Genomic DNA, 25431 nt, shown 5'->3' with positions numbered 1-25431 from the left:
TTTAGGATAGTGAACCAGTGGTAGAGACTGATCTGAGTCTGCCTTGCAAGTCTCTTCCACATGAGGAAGATGATTCCACATCATACATGAACCTCCTTTTCCCAGGATGTTAAATATCACTCACACAAATGCTCCCTCTTTGGTGCATAACTTCTCAGTGAATAGCTGCAAAAGCTCGATTTCTTACAAAATGAGGATTGGGAGACATTGTGCGTAAACATCAGTCTTTAACTGAAAGCTACCACAAGGTGGGGAACAACTCTCTAAGTGACCACAGTATTTCACTGCAGATGATTACAGGCAATAGAGAGAAAAGAATCATGTAAAGAGAACTCTATTGTTTTAAAATTCTTAGTGTTAAGCATTAATAATAGGGTACACCATTAGTAAGGAAAATGGTGGGAGCAAAATTCGGTTTTGTTACAGCTTTGTTACAGGGTATTTTCACTGAAAATAGTTATTCAAAGTTTATACTAGTGTAACTGAAGTAGAATCTAGCTATTTTATTTAAAATGCAACCTGAGTGTATTAGCTCTCTAGATAGTACTACAGAACATTAAATGTTTAAATTATCTAGAAAAGAGAATTGCCCCATTTAAATATCTCAAATCATAGAAAAAATGTTCTTCAAAAATACCGTGAATATATGAATAGGGTTAGACACACAAGAATGTATCATCATATTGCTAAGTACAGTGAAGAAAAATATATAACCACACAAACGTCCTGTGGACGTATTTTAATTCCAAACAGAATGTACTTGATGTCATAAACTTTTCTGCTCTGTTTAGAGGTGCTTTTAAAGACAATATCCATAAATACAAAATGAAGGAAATGTAAACCTTAGTCCTCATCATAAAAGGAACTCTTTTCATCTATAAAGCCAGAATTTGTACAACTTAAAACAGAATGAAAAGTACTGCAGGATAAAATCCAATCCTTGTGAGCCTGCTTAGTTTCAGAGCTGTTTATTAAGGCTAACACAAAGTTTGCATTTCTGTGTAGGAACAGAGGGACTGTGTAAGAAGTACTAAATCATCAATGAACAGAAATTATACTTGTGTGATTACCACGTGAGACAAACTTACCAGATCAGAGCTCAATGTTTAACAAGTTTTCAGATTTATTTAAGTGGCATCAACATCTTTGCCTACTTAACTTTTCAGCACCCAAGAACAGATTCATGTCCTTCAGACTACAAGCACATTAAAATAAAACTTTCCAATCTCCTTCTCTTTTTGCCACTTTTGCTCTGTTCAAGGCAAATTGAAACACTACTTATTTTTTAGGAATTGACCATGCAAAATGTGCATGTATCTACAAGCTTTCCTTGTAACTTAGGGAAACACCAATATGCAACAAATTCTCAGAAGAAAATTCAGTATACACTAATACTCAATGCTATAATAACATGCTAATTAATTACAACTTCTAACAGAATTTGTTTAGAAAAACTTGCCACGTTGATTATGGAGTTGATCCTGGTCACTTTGCTTTTGATGCTTAATAGTGTGCCAGAATAGTGCACTGATAACAGTACTTATTAGCAACAGCAGTTCTACTAAATTTCACTACTGAATCAGGAAAATTCACGTAATAAAAGCTTGCAGAATTTGGCCAAAATTTGAAATTCAAGCATTGGATGCAGGACCCTTTGATCCCAAAAAGCTGACCTACACGATGAGTCTGAAACAAGCAAACAGAAGCATGTGCTACTGCTCTGCAGTTGCTGGTAACTGAATGCCGACCACTTTAGTGTCACCACACCTCTGACACAGCCAATTTATTTGATCGTTGAGCACGTCAGATTAAGTTTCACTTTAATTGCATAGAACAGAATGTACATGCAACTACAATTTTTTTTTTAACTGTAATATAACAAACACTGGATATGTAAATATAATACTATATATTAAATTTCTTTAACAATTTAAAATTTCACATTTGGTCTCAAAAAAGCCACTAAAAATATTTCTTAAACTATTCCTGAGCATTGGTTTTTTAATGTACTGTAAAATACTCTAGTTTATTACTGTATTTATTAATATTATCACATTTTAAATTACATTAAATCCATGCTTTGAAATTTTACAAAGCTGAAGATCAGGTAGGCACAATGAAAGAATAGAAACAGCTAAATATCTTACAATCAAGATGAGATCAACCAATAAAAGTGCAATTTAACTATATATAGAATTTAATATTTACTACTTTTTCATTTTACAACACAATGGGAAGGATCCACTTGAAAAGTCTGGTCTGTCAGACCTCAGCTCACTTCTCATAAATAGTTCACTGTGATAGGTTTCTGAGAATGAAGTCAATGCTGCTCAATAAATATTTCATTTAAGAAATGAAAGTGCAAAACATTCTTTAGCATTTCTTCTTTATTTTAATAGGACCAGGTCCCTAGCTGCTGTAGTTAAATAGAAATTGTAGCAGACAAACTGCCACTTGAATTCACAGTACTCATGAAACTATCTTTCATATTCTCTTGTATCTCACAGGCAGAAGAACGAACAGGGGATCCAGGAACAGGACGTATTGCACATATTGCCTAGGTGATCAGCTGTCAGTTCACTTCTATAACATTCACATTCCTCTTTCTGAAGCAGAGAAATAATCTAACTAAAATAGGAACCTTAGAATCTGAATTAGTGTAAATTTTATGCATACCTTGTCTTGGGAAATAATCAAACTGCTCTACTGAACTCAGTTTGCTTCCCAAATGTGAAGAAAATGCGAAGTATTCATTGATTCTCTTGATGTAGCTTGTAAGAGACTGTGATTGGATTTTAACAAAATCAAGATGTCATTTCACAGCAAGTGTATACAGTGTAGCAAGTGTATACATTTCACAGCAAGCGTACACATGCAGTAAAGAGAGCACATACCAAATATTAGGAGAACTTGGTGCAGAGTGGTCAAGGAAAATAAAGAACAGCTTCAACTTGCATTGCCATCACTACAAGCTGACAGTATAAAAAATCTTTCAAGATTGGGACCTTTGTCACAACAACCAGGAATCTGATTATTTGTTCTAAATGACAATAAGCATCAAGACTTAAAAAATGAACTTGAAGGAAAGCAGTTTATAAACACAGTGAAGGTTTCTGGATAAAAAAAAATGGATTCCATGTTCTTCATCTTTCACTACTGAAGCTATCTATTCCCTCATAATTTTCTTTAATAGAAACCTTTGTGCATTAAAACATTTCAAAACATTCTCTCCATTCTTCTTCCTATCTAAAAAAAATCCAATTTATTATCTTCTATCAAGAATTAGAGAGATTAACTTTGCATAGATAAGCCTGGCCTGTTTCATTATTTTATAAAAACAATTCAGCCCTTTTCCATCAAAAAAATACCAACCCCACCATCATACCCATCTCACAAAATAGCAAATGTGCTCAAGAAAAAGAGCATAGATCTTGTTCGTCTCTGAAATACACCAAAGTAACCAGAAGAAACATCACAAACTTCAATGGAGTTAGAGTGGTGCTAATAAGAAAATTTTTAATTAAATATTTCTCTAAACTTGCTTATTTAGCTAATCTTATCTTCATTTAGCAATTGTAAATATTTTTGAGGAAAGACCTGTGGAAGACATTTGCCTTAAAGGAAAAGATTCCTGATGGCCTTGCTGGTTTATGATCAAATATATTGGATTGAACAGTGGTGATTTAGAACAATGCATCAAGAACATATTTTCCTCAAGGTTTTCCTACAAGGAAAACATGATCCTTCTACATGGCCAAATGCTTTCTAGCAGTCAAGAAGCATCAACATTTACTGATTTTTTCATTTAAATTTACGTGATGTTTGCATCGTGCCATTTGTTTTCATTTTCCTGTCTCCTGTTGCTTTTTTGGAAGGAACATAATTACTAGCATTGCCATTTTTCTTCGGATTTGTACATGTATATGTTTTTAAGCTTTTAACGGAAGCAGCTGAACTATGGTATTGAGGGGTCTGCTTAGGGGATCTGATGTTACTAATGCCTTGTATTTTAGAACTGTTCTCAGAGGGCTGCATATTGAAAAGCTGCTGCTTTGCAGTTGGTCTCTTTCTCAACTCACTCCTTAGTTCACCAGATTGTCTCTCAGATGACAGTGCACATCCCATTCGCTCAGAAACTTTAAAGTGACCTGGATGTGCATGTAATTGGCGGTTTTCTTCACAGTATGAGTCTCTCCTGTGACATGAATAGCTTGTGGGTTGCTTTGTAATGCTTTCTTGGGGAATTCCTTGCTTGTTAGGCAAAGAGCTGTGCAATGCTTTACCTTTGCCAGGGCTTTTTAGGGGACGGATGGAGCTGGGAGCAGTCTGAGGTCTGGCTTTTGCTGCCTTTCCTTTCTCATTCTGTACAGTCTGCATTTGCAGCCATTCTAGCTGCAAAAGACGATCAATGTATTTCTCAAGAAATCCTGCTGGCTTTGGTTGAAATTCAGATTTACCCTCTACATTAACAAAAATAGACAGCTGCTTCAAATCCCAAGAGTTGAAAGGGGGTGGGAGGAAGTCGGGGTAATAATACTCTGATTTTTTGAACCCTGTATCTAGGACATGTTCCAGACAAACCGGATCAATTTCTTCGGCTCTGAGAATGAGTTCTGGTGGTGTGCAGGGAGACGGGGGAATGGGAATCCTTTCTGAATCGGAAAGGTCACTGGCACTATCGTCTTCAGCATCTTCTTTAATAATTCGTACTGATTCAAAATTGAGAAGCATCTCACCTACAGATGCTTCTTGCCATTTAGAAGAACATGGACTAGCTTCAGCATTATGTTCTTTATGAGTGTTTTCCAACTGTTCTTTTTCACTGCAATAAAAATGTTGCATTGGGACATCTTTTACCCTATTGAAGCTACCTTGTGAGCTGCCCTTAATGCTAGGAGGGATCCTGTGTAGTACAGATCCACTTTGCTTTCTTTCTGGGATACTCCCCTTTGATCCTTGTACTCTGTGCAACGATGTGCAAGCACTCATCATTCTAGATAGAAAGAAAAGTCATATACAAGTAAAATGATCAATGTCTTTGAAACAGTAAGTTAAAAAGGACTTGCTAGTGTCTTCAGGAATTTGAATATACATGAATGAAGCTAAAATTGGCATGAAAATTTACTGATGAGGTAAGGTTAATATTTGCTGACAGAAAGAACACTGTCTGCTACCCTATTTTCTGGTTTGACTTATTTGATATACATTGCAGTGCATGTTACATATGAAATAAAAATTTAGTCTAAAAACGGAGACCATTGCCAGAATGAACAGTTAGGATATACAACAAAACAATCAAGCTTTCATGGTCAAATCACTACTGGTATAAACTGACGGTAACTCCCTTCACTCATTCATGGCAGCTGAGAATGCGGCCCTCTCTGTAATGAATGCTGAATAGTTTAAAAATAAAAACTTACTGCTGTGTATAGCTCCCATTGTGCTCATCAATCATAAATTAAAGGCAGCATTCACCTCAAAATATCCTGAGGTATAGTCCTAAATATAAGATGTTACTAAGTCTTAAAAGAGGAAATATAACAGAAAATGTCAGAAACAGTACCTTATAAATACAACGAACTGTGAGCGTCTGCATTCAAACTTGGAGGGACTAGCGGACAACAGATATAAAATTTTATATAATGAGAAGCACAAAAAGAGCTCTTGAACAACGGTCTCTATTTACAGAGACATCACTGTGGATAGAGTCAAGATTCAGCAGTAAAAATAATGTTGGTATGCCACCAAACTTAACCATTTATCCAAAATAGCTTCCATTTCTGTAGCGGACACTAGTTTAAATAGATCTTTCTCACCTGCTTGTTAAAGAAGTAGTAAGATCCAAAAACAGAATTCTAAAATTAAATATAGGTTCGTAATACTTGCTTGTATCCACTCCATTCTTTTGCCAGGAATCTATATATCTGGCAATATTATTCCGATCTATTTCCTCAGCCCAAGCATGAATCCTCTCTGAATTTGTTTTAATCCACTATTAAAACTCTACATAACATAGTCATTTAATTTTTCAGTCTTTTTGCCCTGTTTGCATTTCCCTCCCAGCATCAGTTTTCTTCTCTCACACATTGCATTATGTTTTGTGTGCCCCTCAACTTGTTCTTGAAAACTTCTTAGATCCAGAATTCTCCTCTTCCCTCAAATGGATCTTTTAAAGGTACTTTCACTGTGAAAACTCCTATGTTGATTCTTAATTCTCAGGGCCTCTATCAAAAGTAATTATTTTTCTGGGGGGGTTTCTTTGTCTTTTTTTTTTTTCTGATTCTGCTTGGAAGATCATTGAAGCAGGATAACAAGTTTCCATATTGATAACCTAAGTTTGTTTTCCTCATAAATACTGAATTATGGGGCCAGTGAAGTCAAAGGCAAAATTCTCATGGAAATTAATGAAGCCATGATTTCATCACAGTCATTTTATATACTGGTTTGAAAGGTCTACAAATTAAGCAGGGTATCTTAACATAAAATTACCTGCTTGGCTGAATATTGTCATCCAGATGGTTTCTTTCCTTGTAAAAAATACTTGGTTGTTTATCATCTTGAGTGTCATGGGAAGTCTGAAAAGACAGGAAAGTATGTGATACTGTTACTGTGATCAAGAAAGCTGATAGAAACTAAGTACCCATTTTGTAAAGGAACAAGGATCAGGAATGATTTACCTTTTCAATCGTATTTGCTATATTTTTGCCTAATCTTCCAGAAGATTTCAGATAAGATATTTGATTCTTTAGTCCTTTGGTACTCAGATGGCTTTTCCCACCGCTGTAACTAAAAAGGATTAAACAGATTATCACACTCGAATATTAACATATTTCATCATCAGAACAGAAATACAGTAAAATTTTACAGTGCAAGTCAGTTTAAAAGACAGAGTTGGCTTCAATTATACTTAGACTTAATGTTCATCAGAACTATGCTCTGGTCACTTTTTATTTTTATACTACACAAAATTGCATAATTCCAATAGAAAATATAATAAGAGAACTTGGTCCTTAAATAGATTATTCTGTCAGAGGAAACCAAAGTTATTTTGGGCATAGTAAATATCAGAGACTGTATATTTAACTACTAATTTTTGTAGTACCTGGTACTTGTGGACCCTTGCAATTTAACAAAAGTAATTTTTAAATAAAATATGAAGACCACTGCAATTCAAATTCTGCTTCACTATCTCATTTGCATAGTCTCAACAAAATTTAAAGAAATATTTTTATGAAGATAATGAGCAAAGTGAGCAGGTAGCATATAGTTTTTTATAATATTAAAAGAAACCCCCACACAGAATCATTAAAATAGTGTATTCTGTAAGAATCAAAAAAATGATGTTTGTTCTGCAATACAAAATATTACTGTTTCAAAAAGGAAAGCTTTAAAATATCATTTTAGAGCAGGAATAAACAAATTGTACCCTCCCAGACTACTTTAGATCGAGTGCAGTGCAGCTCATTTTGCCAGGCAGTACATATTCTTCATAGTTCTGGTGTCAGTTTAGTTTGATCTTGTTTAAAACAAAAAATGTCATCACTTTAAGAGCTTATAAAATAAGGAAAACAAGTCTTGTGCCTCCAGCACTGCGCAGTCGTCTCTGTCGCTGCAACCTGCGAGATCGTACAGCGCAATCGTTTGCGTTGCTGCGGATCAGAGAGGAGGATGAGAATCTGAACAGTACACAGCCATGCGTTTATTAACCATTTTAGGGCACTTAGAGACTTCTCTAACTATAAAGAGAGAAGATGATTTCCTTACTTTACCATTCCTTTGTGGTTTTCATTGATTTGGCTTTCCTTTTGCTGTGTCTCTCTGGGCAGTAATAAAGGATATTCTTGAATGCCTGGTCCCATTATTACTCTCTTTGAAGAGTACCTTGCACCTTTATTTTTACATAATCTTCAAAGGACTCCAGTGTTTTGCATTCACGAGACACAGCATATCAAACGCAAACATCACCACGTCCTAGAGATACAGTAAACAAACACCATGCAATTCCTCCCAGCGTGTGACTTAAAAAATAAAATAACATAAAAAAGCAGTAACGTAATCAGCTCCCAGACGGTACTGGAAGCCACTCTGCCACCCCCGGCACTTGCTTGTTTAACGGCAGTCGGCATTATTCACCCTGCTGTTGCAGATCCTCGCGGAGCCGCGGGTCCGGGCCGCGGAGCGCGGCGGCCTCCCGCGTGGGCAGCCCGAGCCTCCGGGAATCGGGCCAGCCGCCTCCCGGGCTAAGGGCTTACAGGCATCCGAGAAGATGCTTGGTGAAGATACCGAAAAAAACAGTAACATCTGAGGGCACAGCAGCACTGGAAGAGTTATATTGCATTTTATGGCGTGCTCCTCACCCTTCTTTCCTTGCACTATGGTGCCTGCATTGACCAGAGCCAAGTATCACAGACAAATGGCTGGTGGGTGTCTCTGCTCTTAATTTAGCAAGAACAGAGGCTCAGCCAGCTCCGCTCCGTGCGGGCTGCGTTCTCCTTTTTTTGTGTCAGAAAATGCACTCTTGGTGCAGACCGACACGCAAGTTTTATATCGAATGCTTCGCTTTCTTCTTCCAAAACAATCCCTCGCTACCCTTAAGCTCATACTAAAAATACTTCAAGCGCAACGTGCAATATTCCTTTATCTTCCAGCAGCTGCATTCCCGGAGATGCGCAGTTTTCTCGAGGTGCAGATGAGCAGCACCGAATCGTCCCCCCCGCCCCGCGGCGCTGCTCCGGGCCGCGGCTGCGGCTGCGGCTGCGCGACCCCGGCCCGTCTCCTGGGCGCCCCTCGCTCCCCTCCCTCTGCCCCTCGAGCTCCCCCCGCCCCGGTCCCGCCAGCCCCTGCCCGCTACCTGCGTCCGCCGACAGCTAAGGGCAAGTCGGCGTCAATCTGGCTAGTGCGCACGCGCCGAGCGGCGACGCATGCGCGTGGCAGCGCACGGGCGGCTCGCTCTGATTGGTTGCGGGGGGGTGGGTTGCGCATGCGCTGCTGGCCCGGGCGGCGGCGGCGGCTCGGGCGCGCAGGGGCGGCGGGGCGGCGGCCGGCTGCGGGCGCCGGGCCGGGCTTGAGGGGGCCGCTCCGCCGGCAGCCGATGTGGGCCGCGAAGCCCCCGAGCGCGGCTCGCTCCCCCTCAGGCCGCAGTCCCCGCTCCGCCGCGCCGCCCGACAGCCCGTAGCCGGGCGGTGTGGCAGCCTCGAGCGTCCCTGCGGCCGCTGCGGGGACAGCCCGCAGCGCCGCGCCGTGCAGCGGCCGCGCCCGGCCTCCCGCAGCCCCTGGGGCAGCCTGGAGCCCGCCGGCGCCCCGCACGACAGCCTCCAGTCGGTCTCCAGCCCGCGGGAGAACTTCGGGTCCTCCAGCAGCAGCTGTGATACAGCTCGTGCCCTTTCCAGCCTGAGCACCGGCTCCGCCAGCCAAGGTAACAGCCTCGAGTTCACCAGCCAGTGAGGCCGCCCTCATCTTTCCCCTTCAATGCAGGAGCTGCCAGCTACTGCGAGAGCTTCCAAGTTTCTTCCAAGTTGCAGAAGGCTGCGTTGCTCCCGTGGGCTCTTGCCGCCACCAGCACAACCACCCCCAGTACCCTCCTGCTCTGGCCGCCATTCCCAAGTTACGTGCTTCAGAAAGGCAGTACTCAGTATCTGCAGTGGCAACTTCAGCTCCTTGTCATCGGTAAAGAATGGAGGTACGTGTTCCTCGGAGGAGTCCCAGCTACCTCTCTGATCTCTGTTGGAGAGCTGAGGCAGCGCCGGGTCAGGGGCAGCAGCAGCCCCGGGCGGTTCACACAAGTAGCAGCATGAATCTTCTGAGCGGTATCCCAGCCAAGGGCGACTCGCAGCCAAATCAGTTTCAGAGCAGCACCGCCACCAGCTGCGATCCGGCTTTACGGCCTATCATACGCCGCCGAGCAAGGTCTTTGCCTACATCGCCTGAAAGAAGAAAGCGAGCAGGAGTTCAGTGCCGAGTTCCAGGATGCAAGGGTCGTACGAACAGGGTGAGATTTGCTGATGCTTTGGGCTTAGAGCTGACTGAAGTCAAAGTCTTCCAAACTGGAGAGGATCCATCAGTCCCCTTGCATGTCCTTTCCAGGCTCTCCATAAACTCAGACCTCTGGTGCAACAGCTTGGACCTGGAGTTCACCATGCAATGCTTGGTGCCTGACTTCCAGCAGCCCGCGGATTGTGTGGATTTCTCTGCCCGACTTCAGGAGCAGCAGGTGTGTCTTGAACGAGTGACCAGTTCAGATCTGGGGCTCAGTGGCAACATCCAAGTTTGTAATATTGCTTTTGAGAAGCAGGTATCTGTGCGATACACATTCAATCAGTGGAAAAGCCTCCATGAAGTGTATGCTCATTGGCATAATAGCATCCTTGAGAAAAATGGACAGGCTCACATTGATGTTTTCACTTTTTTTCTCCCTGTACCTCCTTTCCTCCTTCAACTGTGTTCTGTAGTCCAATTTGCAGCAAGATACCAAGTCAACGGCCAGGAGTATTGGGATAACAACAGAGGCAAAAACTACAGTTTTACCTGCCGGAATTACCCTCTTAAGATGCCTAGAGAATGTGAAGAGAGCTGGATCCACTTCATCTGAGCAAAAGAAACGGGATGCAGAGCAGATTTTGAACAGCCTTATTCTCCTCCCTTGCATTGCTCTGTGCTCCTATGGCCTAAAGCTTCTTTTTGAAGCCTGCCAAACCTGGCAAAGTGTTTCAGCACAGGAAAATAGCCAGTGATGTGTACAAACTGTTCTAAACCTCTCAAAAAGTATAAAGGGCCAAAATGTTTGCTGAGTTACATCCGTTGAAAGCCCATGTGATTTCTTGTAGTGTGTGAATCAGTGCAGAATAGTTCAAAGGGATGTTGTCAGCAAAGAGAGAGACTTTTATGTTGCTAATAGTATTCTGGACTGCATAAAATATTTGTAACCAGTTTATTTTACCATTTTGTACTGTCTGTTTTTTTAAATGGACAGTGTAGCTTTACTGTTTTTATTTCTATTTTTGTTTATATTATCTCAGCAAGTCTGGGCACTATTCCAGCTTAGCAAAATTTGGATGGCAGCCACTATAGGGAAGTATTTGTATTCATACAAGTATATTTTTTTAATGTTTTAACCATGTTAAGTGTTTCTATTAATATTTGGGTTAATTGAATTTAATTATGAGGTAAAACAACATGAAAATGTCCCGGCTTCTCTTCCTATTTCCCTTAAAAAAAAAAAAAAAAAAAAAAAACATGTGCCTTTTCTCATCTCCAATGTTTGCTGTAGGCAGCAGGAGTGATTTAAGTGTATATAAGGCTGACCATGGGCAAGGTCTCATTTTTTTGCCATGATGTACAAGTAGACTTTTTCTCCAGGGAAATGGAATTGTTCATTCCTTGTGCAACTCTTTTTGTTAAGGGAAACTAGAGCAATTTTGCACTTGTGTTGCAGTTGCACTCGGAAGATCTCAAAGCACTACGTGAATAGTAATGATCTTACACCAATACTGGGAACAGGTAAATTTATAAATCCAGACAAGGGTATGAAAGACAAACTATAAAGACAGTGCAGTGAGCTGGTCACAGAACCTTTGAATAGAACGTTGAATCCCTGTTTCCTAGTGTCTCAGTACTATTGCAGTAGCATTTTGCATTCTCTAATCAACTGCTACTGATTATAAAGTAGTTCAACTCCAGGACCGTCCTATGAACACAAAACTTCAAAGGAAAATGGTGATTTTACTGATAAATTGATGCTTACATGGCTCCACAAATAGAGTTTTGCAGCAGTGAGAGCAAAGTAACTGAGAACAGTCTGCCAAATACATAGTTTATTGCTATGCTACTTTTTGAAGTTCTGTTTTGAATTGCAACATGTTTAGTTCATTTCATACCTGCTGTCTAACCTAGACAGCTCTGAAATTGATTTCAGAACAAAATTCTTGAATTAGAAATACTTTCCATGTATTAGGGTAGTTAGCCAGCCTTCTAGGGAAGTTGTATTCTTTACTTGGATGTTGTCTCAGTACATGGGAGATTTATTCCAAAAAAAATCTTGTGATAAAATTTGAAAATCATGGGTTTTTTTCCTGCTCTAATTTGAATAGTCATTTCTGTTAGCAATTGCTGTTACCAGAGTGGCTGCTTATATGCCTTTTTCATTTCTAAACTAAGTCAACCATCTAAAACTCACAGAACCAATTTATGTAAGTTACATAGTTACTCAGTATAGCAGGAAATACAAGATGTATTTTGAATGTCTTATTTTCAGCTGTAGTAGGCATTTGTTGGGACTTTAATTCAGTTTGAGTTGCAAGTACTTTCTGCCTCTGAAAGTCAAGTTCTGATTATTGCTGTTATTGTAAGCCCCCCTACTTGCAGTAACAATAGGTTTTATTGCTTGTATATGTAGTGTTCGGTTATGTGTGTGTCAGTGGTTATCTATTACTAGAGAATGGTAAAAATAGTCATTTCTTTGTTAGTGGTTAGTCCATTTAAGAGACAGTGAATGCTGTTAATACTTCCATTTTGTACTGGAGCATTCTGAGGTTGCAAGTTTAGGCTGATACGGTTTTGAAGGAGTAATACAACTGCTCTATTAGGATATTTCATAACCTAATGGCAGGTAGAGCGCTTTGAGATTGGGATGAGGTGTGATTGCCTACTGCACAGATTGAAGGGCTGCTATAGACTTTTCAGTCCACCCGCAGTGTTTTCTGCATCTGGATCACAGGAGTGGCCATAAGCAATCTGGAAGCACAACTTGTGTCCTGGAAGAATAAGTACAGGGAATTGAGAAGTTTGATCTTCCTTGTATACCACAGAAAAAATAAGCAGCTCTGTAAGATGGGGCACTATCAGGTTATAAGGTCTGTTGCCTCCTATGGCAGGCTTCATATGACTAAATAATGTATGAACATATGTGACATATATATCTATAAACTCATCATCCTAAACTCAATCAATGGAGATGTAGTCAGTGTAGTCAGTAGACAAGCTGTTGTCTCCACTGAATGCTGGGATAACATTGGGGGACTAGTTCAGACATAACGTAATCCTTAGCATTAGTATAAACCATGCAATGCCAAGCATGTTCTGTAGACATAAAGTCAGGTGAGATGAATCACACCTTAAGTGCCTGCAGAAAAATCTTGGTATAAATTGAATTTTGTTGCATTACTTTGTTGAAACTTGCTCACTTAAGTTGACCTAGTACTGGTAAAGTCTATAGAAGTGGAGTTATATATTTTTTTCAGAAAAGAAGACAGTGAAAACACACATAGAAGCACTTGTGTTGATTAAAAGGCACTGTTTTAAAGTGTTGTTCCTCCTCCAGTCACTGAACACTGAATTGGCTGCGAGAACATTGAATTGCCTCCCAGCACACCATTAAAAATCTCTTTCTGAGACTAGTATCAAATACCAGTTAATCTGGATGTTGCTGGAACCCAATATAATATTTGACTTACTGGTAGAAATACCTCGTGGCTGCCATCTGGGAGACAATCATTCGTGTGCTAGCAAACGTAAAAATCTCAGTGCTACTGCAAAGTCAGATTTTGTAAAGCTAAGGCTCTCAGTTTAAAGGTTAATGCCGCATATCTCACAGTATCAGAGAGAGGGCAGAACTGAATGGCTCAGCACTATGAATTCAGCTTGTATTGTCTTCCTTCTGCAACCTCTTAGCGTATTTGCACATGCAAAATCTTGAGTATTAAAGTACTATTACAAGATTGCCTTTTATCCCTTTGCTTGTCTTGCACTGCTGGAGAAGAATTGAAAGTAGCTGTTACTAAATCAGTTGTTTGGCATTGCTGACTCTGAGTTAAGCAGGCCTAACTTATAAAAGAACTGAGGGCAATCTCTCAATTCAGTGTATGAAGAAGCTTTTCTTTACGATGTTCTTAAATTGCTAATATTCACACATTAGAACTGACTCCTGTCGTATGGAAGATGAAATTTGCACTCATTTCCCCCCCCCCCCCCCCCATACTCACCGGTGAAAATCAAAAGGATTCTAGTTGATGAAAAAGATACTAAGCCATTAAGTAGTATTAACGGGTACCTATCCTGATGGTAAACTTATGACCACCTTTATAAATTCTCAGGGCAACTTGACTTCTTGCATTGTGTTCAGATGGAGCACTTCCCTTATAACCAGGCTTTTGTAATAGTTGATTCTTCACAGAGGTTACTGTCATATAATGCACTTTAAAAAAAAGCCCTGTATTTATTACAGATATAAATGAATGTATAGTAGTCCACAATTTTGGGGCTCTTTCAAGCATATTTTTTACACAAACGTGGAATCTGTGTAAATGAGAAGGAGTTGTCTTTCCTGATTAAATGTCTTGTCCAGAATAAAATACATTATGCACTATGTCAATAAAGCACATATAATAGGCAAAAGGTCATTTTGTTTTAATAGAGAGTTGTAAAATTGTGAAGTGCTTAATTCATTTTGAAATAATAAAATTATTGCTACTTTAATATGGGAGATTGTCATAAAATTGTTCCACTTTTCTGTTGTATTTGCTTAGTGGTACTACTGTTAGACAGTACTGGTCATCAGGCAACTCAGTGCTGAGCTGTTGCTCACAGAGTAACATACAGGTTAGAAAATATGATGGGTGGGTTCAGTAATTGCTAAAAAATGACCAGCACTTGAAAAAATTACAGTGATTAGTCTGTATAACCACAAAAATGACCATGCTGCTGCTTCTTACATGGAACTTGTTGTCATTTCACCTAGGAGTTCTGTGTAGATAGCAGCTATAGGATTAAAATCTGATACTGGGAAAAGGCAATCTGCCTGTTGATTTTAATGTGGTTGCAAGAAAAAGAGAGTCTCTCTTCTAGTAACACATCCCAAAGCTGTACCAGATAGTCGTCTTTACTCTTTAATTTCAAAGGCTCACAGTTCAATTGCGTTATTCTTTCCTCATTTTGTTTTTCTTGTTTCTGTTGCTGAATTCTTTGTCTTCCTTCAGATCTGTTGTTTTCACTTACAGGTTTCATTAAAATATATCAAAATAGGGCATGTTATAAGACTGTTCATATCTACATATCTACCATAGTAACTGATTCTAACTTGTAGTAATTCTTAAATGTGAATTCTGATTTATCCTCATCTGAGATGCATCTCCTTCAGCACTGAGCAGTTATTTGATACAGTTCAAAGACTGAATAACCTGTTGTGAGGTTTCTTTTAATGGAAAATTGAGATATTTCATTAGAAGACATAATTAATACAGGCATATTACCAATTACTTTTTAATCAGTGTTAGTGTCTTTGACATTTCATTGTCAAGTTTGTTTGGGATAAAAATAGTTATTGCAAATGACAGATTAAATACACAGGAGTGTTTATATTGTTTCAGAATTTCAGTGTCATTCATTTTATTCAGTGTCATTATAAAGTATGCAGATAATGTGATATATACTATATATATATATATATGTATATAAAAAAAATGTACGGGCATGTTGATGCATAAAGGAGAGTGCCACTCTTGTTTTCCCCTTTTCCTATGCTATTGATCTCAGTCAGAACTAGCAGTACCACCTTCATAGTCCTTACATTATCCACTCAAATACAATATTAAGCATCACCTAGAACTAAATATGGTAATCATTGTTTAGACTAACCAGGAGACGAGCAAGGGATAGTGATCTTTGATTTTAACAAATTACTTTAAAACAATGTGAACTTACTTTAGTGTATATTGTGTCAGTGTGCAGGCACACATATCAAAGAAACATCACAAATCAGAATACTTAGGGGCAGGATATTCTAGTTTCTTTATTTCATCTGAAATCTCCCTGTATCTAGATAACCAGCAATAAAAATATCGATACTATTTTGCTGAGCTGGTTTTTCAAGACTTCGGCATGGCTTCAGCTGTGAGCATCCAATAGGTTTATCTTACAGATAGTGTTATTTCTGATACAGATGTTATTTTTACATTTAACTTCAAAGTCATAGTTTGTTTTTATCTTACAAAAAAAAAGATTCTAGCATATAGTAGCATGCTAATACTCTATTGTAGCTACAGTACTTAATTTAGTGTTTTATCAGTGCTTAATACTTGCATGTACTTTCCAGCTTTGCCTGTTAAAGGCCCAGAAGGGCAAGTCTAAGTGATTAGTCATTTGTCAACATGAGTCTAATGTTAGAACTAGCTTCTTTCCTGATTTGGCCTTCTGCTTGTAATCTCAGACCTGCAACTATTTCTGCTGATACTTGATATTAAATCTGTTTGGCATAAATGCTTTTGACCCTTCTTAGTTCTACATACAAGAGCAGCTGCACCAAAGACTGATTATATTGACTTTTATGATGTTTTTCAGTATCTCTAATGAAGTTAAACATTTGTGCTACTATAGTGAAGAAAGAGTTCCTGTATATAGTCCTAAAAACAATTTTGATTCCTTTTTCTCTGCACTTCTTAAGCATTTTTTATAATCAAAGAATGCCTTCCAAAGGAATTGTCTGCAGAAGGGTCATGGAACTCTGCATGTGAAGTGATAAAATGTTTCAACCTTTGTATTTTTCATAAATAGCCTCAGAGATGAAAAAATGTATTTTCAATATGAATGCTGGGATATGGGAATTGAAAAGTATTTCCCAGCATTTTCTGTAAATCCTAGCAGATGTATGTGCAGAGAACTGATGGCTTTTGTTGCTTTCTCCAGTCTGTTTAATGCAAAACTGTATGAAAAGTCTGTTGACCTTTTATCTCTCTCTGCTGCACAAAACATATGCTAAAGAATTAGCAAAGAATGTAGAGTAGCCTCCTAATCATGTCAGACGTGATTATAATAGCAAAGATGTAAGTACCTGGTGCAGGAAGGAAAGTGTATGATGGCGTTCTGCCCTTCTTTATGCCTGATTCTCCTTCCGTTGTGGAATGAGGAAGGCTGGTTGCTTTAAAAGATACGAATCTGCGGACAGTCTGAGCGGGTGTGTACTCTGCTGTGACCCATAAGGGAAAGCATTAAATGTAAATTAACTTTTATTTACTTATGCTTCATACGGTGAAAAGAGAATTCAGTACAGTTTTATAGAAAACTTCTGAGGCTCCAAGTTTCTCATGCAAAATTTTGTCCCTGGTAGGTTTCTCAGTAAAGCTGTATTTCTAGAGATGTGCTTCAAACCACCTATTTATCTTTTAATAAAGCTTTCTCGATAGAAAATGTGATAGCAGTTAAGGTTATAGTTGATCTTTTTAGATTAACCAGTAAAACTCTCAGCACTCGTCTCTCCTATTAAGTCGACTCCTCAGCACATACTTAAAATTCTCATAGCAGTTGTCATTTACTTGAGTTACAGTGACATCTGGTGGTGTTTTAAACCATTTCTTGTTTAAATGACAAAAAACAGCTTCTTTGTCGTTCTTTCTTTTAGAAAATTAATGGCATTATTTTATTTAAAATACAGTTGGATTAAAAAACTGTTTATTTAAAAACTGTTGGATTTAATTCCCTGTGTATAATAAAGACCATGGATGTCAATACAGGCCCCTAATTTTTAAAGTTTTGTGGCTTCGGTTAACTGTTCTACCTGTTCGCATGCTTGATGGTAGTGAAAATGTTTTTGAATTACGGAGTTTTGATTGATGTACACTGGTTTATCAAATGCATGTCCGGTAACTCTTGTCTACACAGAGCAATGACGCGAGCGTGGTTTAAATACTGACTGTGGATGAAGACACGCTGGAATATAAAACAGGGAGAACATGAGCACTCCTACACACAGCCCTTGGATAACGCGGGGCACGAGGGCGCACCGGGCGTTAGCACAACCCCGGGAGGGCCGTACCGGGCATTAGTGAAGCCCCGCGACGGGCACCTCTCCTCTGAGGGAGGGGGCAGAGGCGTCCCGGCCCTTGCGCAGCCAGGCAGCCGCGGCGCCGCGCGCGCGCTCTGCCCCTGCGGGCGTTTCGGCGGTTAGAGCAGCTGTGGGGCCGCGCCTCGGCCACGCACCGCCCCCTCCGCAGCGGCTCATTGGCTGGGAGTGGCGCACGAGGGAGCGGCGGGAGGAGGAGCAGCCGCTTCCACACCGCCGTCCCGCCTCCGGAAAGCGCTCTAGGGGTCTTGATTGGCTGGAAGGTCTTCGTGCCTGGACGTGATTGGCTGTCGGGATTTGGCGCCTCTTTCGCTCCGGCGGGGAGGGGAGGGGAGCGTGTCGTGAGGTGCGCTGAGGTGAGGTGCGTTATGTCCTTCAGGGACCATTTGCGGCCTGTTGCTCTCCTGTCGGAGCGTGACACCGCTGGGGAGGTGTGATGGAGAGTTTTCCTTTCAGGAGCCAGGCTCTCAGGGAAGGTGTCGGTGACTGTGTGTCTTGAGGGCAGGTGTGTCTCTGCCTCAAGAACCAGGAGGTGCCTGGAAATGGGGTCTTTGTTTTTCCTTTCCTGATTTCCCTGACTAGGCAGGAGATAAGAGAATTGTGAGGTGATAGTAAAGGCTTCAGTGAAGACTTGCATTCTTGCATTGGAAAGCATGAAAAACGACCTTGTATTTCTTGGTTTTGTGTTACTTTGGAATGTTGCATCTATTCTGAGTTCCCCCATCACGTGTTTGGGAGCTGCGCTGCATGTTTAATCATTATTTCTCTCTTCTGTGCTTTTTCTATAGAGTTTGTGGGATGGGCAATCTAGAACTGCATGACATATTCAAGATGTAGATGAGTTTATACACAGCATAAAAATGTTTTTGCTTTGTTAATTTTGAAAACTAAATTTTATCTGCTCCTGAGCATTAAACTGATGTTTTCAGAAAACTACTGTCATCCCAAGATCTTGCTCTTTACTGGTAATAGTCACTTCAGAGCCCATCGCTATAGCTGTAGTTAGGGTGATTTTTCCTCCATATGCTTCATCATATTTTTCTTCAACGATTTCATCTGCCATTTTATAATGAGGCCCTTCTGCTATTCTTCACTTTTGGCTGTTAATTTACCTTTTCTGAATTACCTCAAGTTGGCAGTTGGCGTTGCTATCTTGCTACTTGCCCTATTTCTGTATAACGAGAGTCCACTGCAGAACCTCCCACATCTCCACTGTTGAAGCTGATCATTCACTTTGTCTTTTCTTATTTTAACCAATTGCATTTGAGGATGTTCCTTTATATGCCATAGTAGGTTAATTCCCACTCCTGAAAAATTCTGGAATTTGTAATATATTTTGCCTGGTTAATTTTTGACACCATGTTTGTGAAACTGATTCGAAATTTGTCTGGAAGTCTATGTTAATGAATTGATTTTTAGTCAAGTGATGATTATTCCTTTGTTATGCAGCTGAATAGATGAAATGCCAAAATGGCAGCAAGGAATGAGATGAAGGTATGTACTTTTAAAGTAAGAAAATGAGTATTGGTTATTTTAATTACTACTAACTTAAAGAACCTCTTCTAGTATTTAAGTAGAAGGGGAAAATTGCAGTATGAAAAAGAATGTGATAAGAAAATTTTTTTCATTGACTGTATCGGTGATAAGCTGGATAAAGAGCAAGAGGATTTGGAAGTTATTGATAAAAATAAAGATATGCAATTGATATTCATGAATTAATTGGGATGGTACCTAGGATCAAAAATTTTAGAATCAGTTTATAACTGCTCTAAAAAGAATAGAGTAGCAAAATATATGAGAAAGACAGGAGTCATTATTAAATATTTTAGTATCTTTAAAGTCACAGATAACTTAGAAATGCAAAATATTAAATGTACTAAGGAAGGGATGTTAATACAATGAACAAGTACCTATTTGTAATATGAGGAGAAAATAACTGTCCAGTTTGGGAAAGCTAGCAAATACAAATACTTCTTCACTGAGTTTTTGTTATGATTAATACATTAAATACGGTGTTCTGTACTTCAGTTTTTACATTTAATGGTTTTGTAATTTGCTATGTTCACTTAAAGTCCAGCAGATAATACATAAAAGCTTACATCAAAATCTTGACCATACAGAAATAGTTACTTTTTTTTTTTTTTTTTTTTTACTCTGACAGTTGGAAAAGCTAATTGATGAAGCTACAAGGAAAAAAGATTTCCAATTATTAGAACATTTTCTGCAAACAAAGGACTGTGAAAATCTCTCTCATAAATGCAGCAAACAATTTGTCAACAAATTAGACAAGCTTCTGTGTCGGGTAATGTAGTCATTACATCAGAGGTTTATGCTGTTATTGTAATAGTCCAAAAAAAAAAAATGTTTCAGGTGGCTTGGTTTATACCAGCAGTTAATTGAAAAAAGTACATAAAATTTAAGAATGAAACTTCTATTTCAAGGAGTAATTAAGGTGACTTTTGAGAACAAAAAGGCATTTAGTTGATTAAGTAAAGATTCTTCTAGAATCATACATTAAAGCTTATAATATAACTTCTGTTTTAGGAACTTGACAAACAAGAAGTCAAAAATATTTCAACTTTACTAAGTTCTTTTCAGAAATGTGGGAAAAAAATCAGCATAGCAGGCGAAGATGGGCTCCCAGCAATGATGAAATACGGTCTTGTTGAAAGGATAAGTATAACCATAAAGCATATGTAACTTAAAAATAAAAAATAATGAAGCAAACCTAAGTAATACTTCAGTGCTGAATAGCTTAGTATGCAGTTTAGTCTTCAGTTATTTCTAAGTTAAGATTTTCTTCCAATCTTGTTAAAAACAGTTTTTGTTTTCAGAAGTCAGCTGTGCAAGTGACTCAGGTTAAGATCACGTACATTTGCTTAGTCAATGTGTGAAATTTCTGTCTGGGACTAAAGTACACTCAGGAGACTGATAACCATAGTTTTCTAATCTTTATACACTTTGCATAAGTTTGCTTAAGTATATTACAAACCATTGTTCTTTTTTCATGGTATTAAGACACTGATTTGCTTTTATTTTTTCCTTTTACATGGTGAATTGGTTTGAAAAGGTAAAAACAGTTCTGATTCTTAGAGGAAATGAGAAAAATGAAGTGCTTACAAGTTTAGCTGAAGATTTCTTCGACGTGTTACTGGTAAAAATATGTTGATAATAAAATACATTAAGCGTATGTTTGTGAAAATTATTAGTAGTTGAGCAACAAAAAGACTTTCAAACGTATTTCAATTTAATTTCTTTCTATAGTTAATGTTGCACTGAGTTCTGAAATATGTTGCAAGTCTTTTTGGATAGTTTGCCTGTATTCATAGTCATTATTATTCGTATTCATACTCATCTGATGTGTATGAATATGAATAATAATAACTTTAATTTAAAAAAAATTTCAGTCTAATTTTTGTTGCATAGTTGTTGGTATGCTGTATCCTAATTCTGCAAGTTTTTGTCTAAAATTTATAAGGTCCATGAGACTTCTTATGTTTCTAAACAAAAGTCTATGCATAAATGTTTTTATTATTGGAGGAAAATATTCCCGCAAGTTTAACTGAAATACAGTTTCAGGCAACTAGCCTTGGTATTAGAAGAGGATTCTTACAGCCCTCATTAAGGGATGACAAAACTAGAATATTAAATGCATTTAGATTATTTGTTTTAGATGTGCGTTACCTGATTTTTATGTTGTTTTTTTTTATCGTAGATTATATGTGATACCAGTCCTGAAGGTGAGTTTAAAAATGTTTACACTAGATATGGTATTAAAAATGTCTCTTTAGAACACCTTGAAGTGTTCTAAAGCTACCAGATTTGTTGTGGGAATGCCCAAGTGGTGCAAGAATGCTCATGGAGCTGTCTAAAAGCAAGCTAGTTTTGAGAACAGTTCTACGTATATGATGGAGGGTGGTACAAAGTTTCTTGATTTAATGTAGATATACCAGATCTGTGTGCTTCAGCTAATAGGTGATGATAGAAAAAGGCTTATTCTTAAGAAGGCTTAATCTATGCGCAAGCCCAAGGACTATGCTAGTTCGGATTCATATGAAACAAGCTTGATTATCAAGTGTACCTTTGATTGTTCGAGTTCTGTACTGATAGATTTTCTTTAAAAATAATTTGCTTATATCAGTATAAAAGAGTCTAGTCTCCTCAGTGACAGCGATTAAATCGTTTTTTTCTTTAAAAGTACAGTGTTTCTAACCTACTGCGGTAGCTAGCCATAGCACAGTAGTCCTTGATCTTTTTTGACCTTGTTATTGTAAGATCTTAATCTTGTTATTCTTCAGTATAGCACTGGTGGTAGAAAGTCACTGCAGACCTTTATGCTATCATAATCAAAATGAAAGTTTTATTTCCTTGTCCTTGGCAAGGTACATTTCCAGGATCTGAATCATATTTCAGAGAGCTTAGTTGCAGAATTGATTTGAGTGTCTTTTAAAGGTGATCTCATGCACAGGGGACTTGTGCTTTCAGAATATGATTTGCAGTAACCATTCTGTTTACAGATGAGCCATGAAGTTCAAAATGTTTGTTTTTTTAAATATCAGTAATTGCATATGGAAAGGAAAACATACTCTTTTATTTCTAAATGAAGATGAATTTGTGTTTGCAAGCACTGCTGAGGAATTACCCTTCATGCACTTTTGATAACTTTTTTTTTCCCTCACTATTCACTAGGTAAAATGCAAATACTAGAAAAGTTTGTACTGAGAGCATGTACCCTCATTGCTGATGTAAGAATTAATATTTACGTTCAGCAGGAGGTAAATAATTCCTTTTTCTAAGCAGTAGTGTTTTGATTCTAGCAGTTTTTGGTGTTCTAATGGGTTTTTATAAAGCTGGTTAATATTTTAATTGTACTGTTGCTACAGAAAGAAGAATATTCTAGTGCTTTAGTATTTAGAGAAACATTTAGTAATGTTTCTCTGGGAGTGTTTTTGTTGTCCTTTGTATGTTTGTAACTATTTTTAGCTCACTGACCTGAATTTTCATTTTGGACAGTAAATAACGTAACACTGATAGAACAGATTCTGGGGAGATAATCTCCAATGCTTTTATTTATCTATATGCTCTGTTACAATTGCTATGAATAGCTTTAAGACTTGTATAAATTCCTTAAAAATTCCTACACCTCTAGCATACTGTGAATTTATTCTATTTACTTTAGTAACATCACATTTCCAGGTCTTTGTTCCCCTTTAAGGAAGGTAAAATTACAAAAAAAGTCTTCAATAAGGGCTACATGTTCAAAGCAGAGGCATTTTGATGGAAATTTAAGGTACATTTTAGTCCAGCAATCAACCATAGATAAAACTCTGGCACTGAAAGTTTGTTTCCATGTTTGTATCTGCAAGTAAGAAATACAACCTGTTAATAACTTATATTTACATTAAAGTAATTTACTGACATTAGTTGAGGTAGTTTATTAAGGTAGTTGCAATTTAAGATCAGTCTACCTCTTGCTATCTTTTCTTGCCTTGCAATTATTTAAACATGTTACTTTCTTGATATTCATCAAATGTGCCACATGGACCCAATATCTAGTTAGAGAAGAACTTAAACTGTAACAATTTACATTATATTTAATCTACTCTCTTTTTTCATTTTTTTCTTAGGTAGTAAGAAAACTTAATTTAATGCTTGACAACATGCCTCGAGATGCGAGGAAAAAGATATTTTCTGCAAAGGAAATATTGCTTGTCATGTAAATAATTTTCAGTATAATTTTTGTATGATTATGTTGTTTATGTTGCTGGGAAGACAGTTTTGACTGAGGCTATTTATAATGATTGCAGGTAGGTTGCTGCTTAACACATTTTTGCATTTGTAGCTGTGTAGCCGGTGGTGTTGCCTTGCGGCAGTTGTTCTTATAAAGAGGTTATTCTCACTTACAGACCTGAATTTTCTCTTTCTCAATCTGAGTTAGGCTTCACCTGATCTGAGTTGTCTTAAAATTATTGAACACTTATTAAGAACTTCTGGTAAGGCACAGTGAATCACCTACTGGAAGGACAGGCTGTTTACAGAATTTTTTGGAAAAGTTTTGATAGCATTTGTTTATATTTGTATATATCAGATGATTTACTTCCCAGAGGTGCTTTCAGATATATGAAATGTGGGCAAAAAGGAGCCAGGCAGAACACTGGTACCAGGAGGCCATCTCAATGAACTAAGTTATTACAATTACTTTTGGGTCAGTTGACTCCAGGAGGCTTTGCATGAACTTGGGATATGCATTCCTCTTCCTGTCATGTGAAGGTTTCCTTTTAACTTGTGATTTGTTGAGTTTTTCTTAATTCCAGGAGTTTTTCTTAATTCCAAGAGGTCATTCTAATGGACACGAAACTGGTGATTTACTGGGGTCCTAACACTTAATGTGAGTGAAAGGGAAGGAATAGGAATGAAGATCTCCCTTTTCTTTTTAATACTTATTGTATATATTAACAGACTATGCTGTTTGTGAAGAGAAAGGAGGCAGGGTTATTTTAAACTGCATCCCCAAAACCATCTATGTATTTCTTGGGATGATTACTGTTATACTTTTTCAAATGCTTATGTCCTGAACCAGAAATACTGCTGCTGCGTAGCAGGTAAAAAAACTTACCCTCTTTAAAGTTTGTTATTTTACTGGAATCAGGGTTTCCTCCTTGTACTTAGGTTGTACTTGGAACTTCTCTGTGCTTTGTATTGCTGTTGTATATTGATTGAGCATGTTGTTTATTTGCAGGAGTGATATGGGGAGAAGAATTTTAGATGCTGGAGGTAAGCATGGGATTTAACAAACAATTTAGTAGTGAGCTGCTTTTCTCATTCATTAAAAAGCCTGAAAAGACACTTCAGGTTGGAGAGTGTTGTAATTATAGTCCTTTGAAAAATGCAAATATTACATGGAAATAATCTGCTATCTGGAATGCTTCAGATGTCTGTAGAGTATGGCTAGCTTTGAGCTTTTCCTCCTTTTCTTCTCAAACATAGAGGTTTTAAAACAGAAGATCAGAAAGAAGTTAGTCTTTGAGATCAGCACACTGCTGACTAATTTAGTGATACTGTAATTTCTGTAAGGAGTCACTGTGGTAACCAACAATTTCCAAATTCAGGGATTGGAAAGCTGGAAACTTCTTAACTGTTATATATGTAGTGTTACTTTAACATTCCTTCATAGCTAGGTTGAAATTTATTTCTGAAAAATAAATTGTTTAGTCATCTTTATTCCTTTAATTCTTTATTTATCTAGTATGGGTTACATATCTGGATATATGATATGTAATATGAAAAATCCGGTGCTGCTAATACTGCTTTCTTCTATACAATTTTTTTCCACATCGGTAGCATCTCTGAAAGTACTGTTTCTGTAAAATGTTTTACGCTGTAGCCATCTCTAAGGCTCCTGTTTCTGTAAAATGTATTATAACCTGCAGACTATGACCTGCAAGTAGCCATTACAGAAGCGTTGTGCAGAATGACATCAGAAAAACAAAGAGGAGAACTGGCATGCCAGTGGTTTTCCATGGAGTTTGTGTCCAATGCATTTAAAGGAATTAAAGATTCTGAGTTTGAAACAGTAAGTCATGTGCAATCTGTTTCCAAGGAGC

The 25431-nt window shown here is 38.1% G+C and overlaps 3 protein-coding genes across 6 annotated transcripts in view; 2 read left to right on the top strand and 1 right to left on the bottom strand.

Annotated features, from left to right (window-relative positions):
* Positions 1-2978: 2978 nt before the first annotated feature.
* On the bottom strand, positions 2979-8957 carry FAM217B (family with sequence similarity 217 member B). 4 transcript variants are annotated; one of them, XM_062589399.1, is made up of 5 exons: positions 8852-8957; positions 7770-7971; positions 6678-6786; positions 6490-6575; positions 2979-4993 (listed from the first exon to the last, which is right to left on the bottom strand). In XM_062589399.1, the coding sequence occupies exons 2-5, from the start codon at positions 7787-7789 to the stop codon at positions 3802-3804; spliced, it is 1407 nt and encodes a 468-aa protein (XP_062445383.1). In that variant the 5' UTR covers positions 7790-7971; positions 8852-8957; the 3' UTR covers positions 2979-3801. The 4 variants fall into 4 exon arrangements, with proteins under 4 accessions (XP_062445383.1, XP_062445380.1, XP_062445381.1 ...); XM_062589396.1 differs by having other exon boundaries at positions 7765-7971; positions 8852-8951; XM_062589397.1 differs by lacking the exon at positions 8852-8957 and adding an exon at positions 8358-8675 and having other exon boundaries at positions 7765-7971.
* A 248-nt stretch (positions 8958-9205) lies between these two features.
* On the top strand, positions 9206-14471 carry PPP1R3D (protein phosphatase 1 regulatory subunit 3D). The gene has a single exon (XM_062589276.1). It carries the CDS (start codon positions 9674-9676, stop codon positions 10586-10588), a length of 915 nt encoding a protein of 304 aa, XP_062445260.1. The 5' UTR covers positions 9206-9673; the 3' UTR covers positions 10589-14471.
* Positions 14472-19297: 4826 nt separating this feature from the next.
* The window catches only part of SYCP2 (synaptonemal complex protein 2), a 31205-nt gene continuing 25071 nt past the window's right edge, over positions 19298-25431 (top strand). Inside the window, exons 1-9 of the mRNA XM_062589358.1 lie at positions 19298-19321; positions 19989-20129; positions 20372-20500; positions 20877-20981; positions 21543-21567; positions 22517-22602; positions 23455-23543; positions 24567-24601; positions 25258-25400. Of these exons, the coding sequence (XP_062445342.1) occupies positions 19298-19321; positions 19989-20129; positions 20372-20500; positions 20877-20981; positions 21543-21567; positions 22517-22602; positions 23455-23543; positions 24567-24601; positions 25258-25400 (777 nt within the window). The remainder of the gene's footprint in view (positions 19322-19988; positions 20130-20371; positions 20501-20876; positions 20982-21542; positions 21568-22516; positions 22603-23454; positions 23544-24566; positions 24602-25257; positions 25401-25431) is intronic.

The sequence above is a fragment of the Rhea pennata genome, chromosome 16 (genome assembly GCF_028389875.1).
Source record: "Rhea pennata isolate bPtePen1 chromosome 16, bPtePen1.pri, whole genome shotgun sequence".
In the NCBI taxonomy this organism is placed as follows: Eukaryota; Metazoa; Chordata; class Aves; order Rheiformes; family Rheidae; genus Rhea; species Rhea pennata.
This window is presented reverse-complemented; position numbering and strand designations above follow the sequence as displayed.

Bases quoted from the DNA above. Each gene is read 5' to 3' on its own strand.
- FAM217B (XM_062589396.1), bottom strand. From the start codon at position 7,859: ATGGGACCAGGCATTCAAGAATATCCTTTATTACTGCCCAGAGAGACA. The intron at 6,576-6,677 runs GTAAATCATTCC...CTGTCTTTTCAG, and splicing joins TAGCAAATACGATTGAAAAG to ACTTCCCATGACACTCAAGA. The intron at 4,994-6,489 runs GTAATTTTATGT...CTTTCTATCTAG, and splicing joins GACAATATTCAGCCAAGCAG to AATGATGAGTGCTTGCACAT.
- PPP1R3D (XM_062589276.1), top strand. From the start codon at position 9,674: ATGGAGGTACGTGTTCCTCGGAGGAGTCCCAGCTACCTCTCTGATCTC.